The sequence below is a fragment of the Myxine glutinosa genome, chromosome 5 (assembly GCF_964187855.1).
Source record: "Myxine glutinosa chromosome 5, kmMyxGlut1.1, whole genome shotgun sequence".
Classification (NCBI taxonomy): Eukaryota; Metazoa; Chordata; class Myxini; order Myxiniformes; family Myxinidae; genus Myxine; species Myxine glutinosa.
In genome coordinates this window covers 175,728,896-175,733,918 of record NC_136265.1, presented here as the reverse complement: position 1 = coordinate 175,733,918, position 5,023 = coordinate 175,728,896, and the positions used below count along the sequence as shown (strand labels likewise).

Sequence of the window (5,023 nt, the reverse complement as noted above, 5' to 3'; positions counted from 1 at the left end):
ACGGGCACGAAGGCCTCCCAGAAGCTCGTCGCGGCGAAGTTCATCTGGCATGGCCTCAGAAAGAACGTCCACGACTGGGCCAGGACGTGCCTCGCGTGCCAGCGCGCACGTGGGTTGCCAGGTTCGGTGCCCCCTCGGACATCTCGTCCGACCGCGGCCCCCAGTTCACCTTGGAGCTCTGGGGAGCGGTGGTGCAAGGGCTCGGCGTCAAACTGCACCGCACCACGGCCTACCACCCCCAGGCCAACGGCCTGTGTGAGCGCTTTCATCGCTCCATGAAGGCCGCGCTCCGGGCCAGCCTGCGCGACGGCAGCTGGGCCGACAGGCTCCCCTGGGTCCTGCTGGGCCTCAGGACGGCACCCAAGGACGACCTGCGCGTGTCCACGGCGGAGCTGGTCTTCGGACAACCGCTGCGGGTGCCGGGCAAATTTATCCCCGACTCCACGGCTCCTTGGTCCGCGGCGCAACAGTGCTCCACCCTGCAGGAGACCGCCAGGAGGTTCGCCCCGGTGCCGACGGCACACCACGGTTGCCCGTCCTCCCACGTCGCCCCAGAGCTTCGCACGGCGGAGTACGTTTTCGTCCGGCACGACGCCCACCGGGTACCGCTGCGGCCCCCATATGACGGGCCCTTCTGCGTGCTGGAGACCGGGGACAAACATTTTACCGTGGACATCGGCGGTGCCCCGGATCGTATCTCCGTGGACCGCCTCAAGCCGGCCCACCTCGATCTGGACCACCCCCCGCAAGCAGCTCTGCCTCCACGTCGAGCCCGCCCCCCAGCGGTCAGACCCCCGGCACCCCCCAGCCTCGCCGTCCCGCTACCCCCCAGCCCTGCACGCATCGCCATAGGGCGTTTCGGCCGGGTCATCTGGCTTCCCCGCAAGCTCACCCTTCAGGTGCGCGGGAATTCTGAGGAGGCGCGTGTGGCAGGCACAATGATCAATAATTCCGCGCACCAGTGGGTGGCGCGAGCGTCCGGGCGTGGAACTGAGATACATGCCCCGCCTTTCGGCCGATCGGCCACGCCCGGGGGCAAGGCGTGGCCTCGGGATATATATGCGGGCTCGAAGGTCGAGCCCGCCCAGTGCTGATGAGCGAGCTTGTAATAAAGTGCTTTCGTTTGTATCCACGCGTTGTGGCCTACCTTTTTGGCAATCGAGTCGTGTGTGCACAGCACCACAATAGCCTATTTTACTCCAGGGGGTCCCAGGATTACCCACCCAAAATATCGTTGTGATCGGTTCAGCCGTTTTTGCGGTACCTGGGAACCGACGGACAGACTGACAGACAGACGGATGGACATTTGGTGAATTATAGTAAGATGGTGTAAATTGAAGTCAAATGTATGGATCGTTAATGTTTCACCTTCTAGACATGCACAGCCAGAATTATAATACATATACATATTTATAATCTTATAGCAATGATAATATCTACCTTTTAAAACACAATGCCAGTTTGTGTGTTTGTACAGATGTCTGTCCCCATTCATAAGGGTAGGTTTTTAAAGCCAATCTTTTAACACGAATGTGTGTTCACCACGGTCTATTTTTGAGCATAAAACAAATTCGAAAAACATTTTCCATAAAAGAGTAATTATGTCTCTTCTGTTGGAATTGTAGATGGTGGCTTGCAAACCGAGCCTCAAGAGCAGTGTACAGAAGCGATTTTTTAAATAAAAATAAATTCATGGTGCAGGGAGGTGAAATTCGCCGCACATGATATGCAACACGTGCAGAGTAAAACGAGTGTTCATTTACATCCGTATGGTGTCTAATAAATAAATATATGAACACACCTTACACGAGGCCGAGGATTCAGACTTTGGCATGTTCACGAGGCTGCACCGTTGAATAAACTGTTCCAACCCATCATTTTTGACGGACATTTTATTTACTAGTACTACATAAATAATTGCTGGGTCGACCTTTCTGTGCATAGTTGTGTCTACCTTTCCAACTCCAGGCGCACAATAATGTATTAATATAACATTAACTGGTAAAACATTGACAGACTAAACACAAAGTCACACTGAAAAAGTTTGGACAGAGCCGTAAAGAACAGTGTTTAGCCGTCCGTATCTATGTATTGTTACATATTTATGTGAATGTATGCGAATTACCATTCAGGTCTTTGCTTATCCATGTGTAATAGATTAAGGGTTGTTGTGGTTGGAGGGTCAGGAGCCCTTCTGAAAAGTGTCCGGAAACGGAAGTGACCGGAAACGGAAGAGAAAAGACACGAGGAAGAAAAGCGACGGGTATTCTTCTTCCTCGCCCCGCTCCGACGAGGTGGGATCGACCTTGCGCTGCGTGGAAAAGCGGCGTTCCGAAGCCCGTCTGGCGAGAGGAGTTACCGGGACGTGTACCTGCCCGGTGGAGACGTCAAGTTGACGTGGGGCCGTGCATCGACCCCGCGTCTGGCACCGTTCGCGGCACCGTCTAAACAGACGCGTGCGGGTCGCCCGTTGGGGCCTAACACGCCTTGCAAGCGGCGTGGGGCTTTTGGCTTGTTTTACCGTACCCGCTTCGCGTGGCCACGAGGGGCTGCAGCCGCGGTGCCTGGTACGATACCTGCCCGGTGGAAACACGTCCACCCGGGGTTCGTTCAACCGCCCGAGTGCGGCGACGCCGACCAGCATCTCGGTCAGGAGGGGCCCAGAGACATTGTGAGGGGCAGAGACCAAAAGGGGGTCGTGAGTACAGAAGTGGACACACATATATAAGAGGGCCATCTTAATCATATAGGGAATTGATTGTGGATTGGGAATTGTTGATGGTTGTTTGTTGTTGATTGCTCGGGGAATATCCGTGATTGTATCATTGAAATCGTATGATATCCTTACCCTGGAAATATATCATTGCACATCAGTTTCTCTTGGGTGGAATTCATAGGGATTGCGTTGCGAAAGCGCATATATATAATACTACTTTCTGGCGAAGGTCCTCTCACGGTCCGGGGGTCACCGAGACCAGGTAGTCACCGAGGGGACCACGTAACAGAATGTATGCAAAGGTGGGCGGTCCGCTTCGAAAGTCCGCTTATCCGCTTATCCGCTGCAGCGGACTAACGTTTTCGAAGCGGATAAGCGAATCGGAACAACCCCCGGAAACCGAAGCGGATAAGCGTAAGCGGACTACCGAAAAATTAAAGCGCATCGCGATTCGCCAAATCAGCTGTTAGCCTGAGCCGTTACTCTAGAATTGTGAATATTTATTTAAGTGAATAATAAGTAAAAACTGAATATTTTATTGGACGCTAGAGCGGCAATAACGTCAAGATGGAGAGATTTCTGACTCTCCAGCCCAGCGGCAGTGCCAGGGACAGGCACACGAGCGACGCAAACCAGCAGTCCCAGCACAGCGACATCCACAACCCGGCGGTCAACATGATGGGGGACGTGCAGGACAGTCAGGAGACCTGCGCCCTGACCCCTCAGCTCGCGCGCAGCGAGAGCAGGATGTCGCTGGACTCAATCGAGTCGGCTGAGATCAACGTGACAATAGACACAGACAATTCCAGCCTCAGCCAGAAGTGGAGGCACATCGCCCCCTTCTTCAAGGTCGTGGACAGCAAGGCCACGTGCACCAAGGCTGGCGGCTGGCGTCAGCCGTCCTGCGCCAGGAAGGGAACAAAGGGCTTTGACGGCAGGTTAGTTCTTATATTATTATTATATTTTATCGCAACGAGTTGAAAATTAATAAGTGCTTCTTTCTTCTTATATTATATTATTATTAAATGATTAAAAAATCCTTGCCGGTCTAATGATTCATTTGAAATGAATTAAAATCAGTTAAATGACATTTAATTTTTCAATTTACAAATCTGAAATTATTTGACATTTGTTTTATAACTTTTCTTTTACTTCAGGTTCAGCCACCTCTTCGTGGACATGGACCTTTTGATGGCCACGGCGCTGCACCCCCAGCACAAGCTCGCCACGGTCAGGGCCATCTGCAGGAGGCAGAACAACGACGCCATCTGCGACCTGGTGAGGGACAAGCTCATCAGGGACCTGCTCGCCCTCGTCCTGCCTGACGAGCACCTGGACCCTGCCCCCCAGCAGGGACCCCAGCCCGGCTCGAGCAGTACGGACTACCTGTTCGCCATGGAGGAGGGGCAGCAGGAGGAGAACCTCGAGGAGAAGATCAGGGAAGAGGTCAACAACTGGTCGAGGAAGCCGCTGAGGGGGAACCCGGGGCTCTCGCCCAATCTCTTCCCGCTCGAGTTCCGTGATGCTTGGGTAACTCTATTTCTCAGGCATAACACGCCGCTCCCGAGCTCTGCCTCGGTCGAGCGCGTGTTCAGCTACGGGTCGGACATCCTCAGGCCTAAGAGGTCGGCCCTGGCTGCACCGAACTTCGAGGCCCTCGTCTTCATGAAGGGCAACCTCCAAATCCTCAAGAAGGCCCACGAGGTGGAGGAGGAAGACGAGGACTAGTCAACAGACTGCTAGTCTGTTGACTAGTAGACTCTCTTGTCAAAGAAAGGATGGGCAAATTGATTTTTCTTTAATGTAACTTGCATATATTAAAATTATATTTAAATTAACTGTAGAGTAGAGTAGAGTCGAGTGGAAAACTTTATTTCAATAAATTTTGAATAAATTTTATTTAAATAAAAATGTATATTTTTGATCTTAAAAGCTTTGTTTGTCTTTGTAGTAGTTAGAAATGGCTATTTAGGATTAAAAAGCATTAAATTCCCTTTAGAAACGTCAAAAATCGCTTTTAAAACGTCGAAGCGCTTTAAAAAAATCGAATCGAAGCGGATAAGCGGATAACCGGTAAGCGGACTAAGATTTTCGGCCGCTGAAGCAGATAAGCGAATCGGACTACACGGGCTGGCGGAGCGGATAAGCGGTAAGCGGACTTAAAATTTTCCGAATCGCGCCCACCTTTATATGTATGTATGCCCCCTCAAACATATACCAATCAGAGCTGAGGATCTGGTCACATGACAGGGTGATGTGATTATGTCTGATGTCATTACGGCGGTGCAGCGGCTGACTATCCACACT

General features: G+C 52.0%; 1 protein-coding gene across 1 annotated transcript; it reads left to right on the top strand.

Annotated features, from left to right (window-relative positions):
• The first annotated feature begins 3,616 nt into the window (after positions 1-3,616).
• LOC137428326 (uncharacterized) lies at positions 3,617-4,648 on the top strand. The gene is made up of 2 exons (XM_068118250.2): positions 3,617-3,654; positions 3,874-4,648. The coding sequence occupies exon 2, from the start codon at positions 3,896-3,898 to the stop codon at positions 4,442-4,444; it is 549 nt and encodes a 182-aa protein (XP_067974351.2). The 5' UTR covers positions 3,617-3,654; positions 3,874-3,895; the 3' UTR covers positions 4,445-4,648.
• Positions 4,649-5,023: the final 375 nt, after the last annotated feature.

Coding starts and splice junctions, on each gene's coding strand:
- LOC137428326 (XM_068118250.2), top strand. CDS start 3,896: ATGGACCTTTTGATGGCCACGGCGCTGCACCCCCAGCACAAGCTCGCC.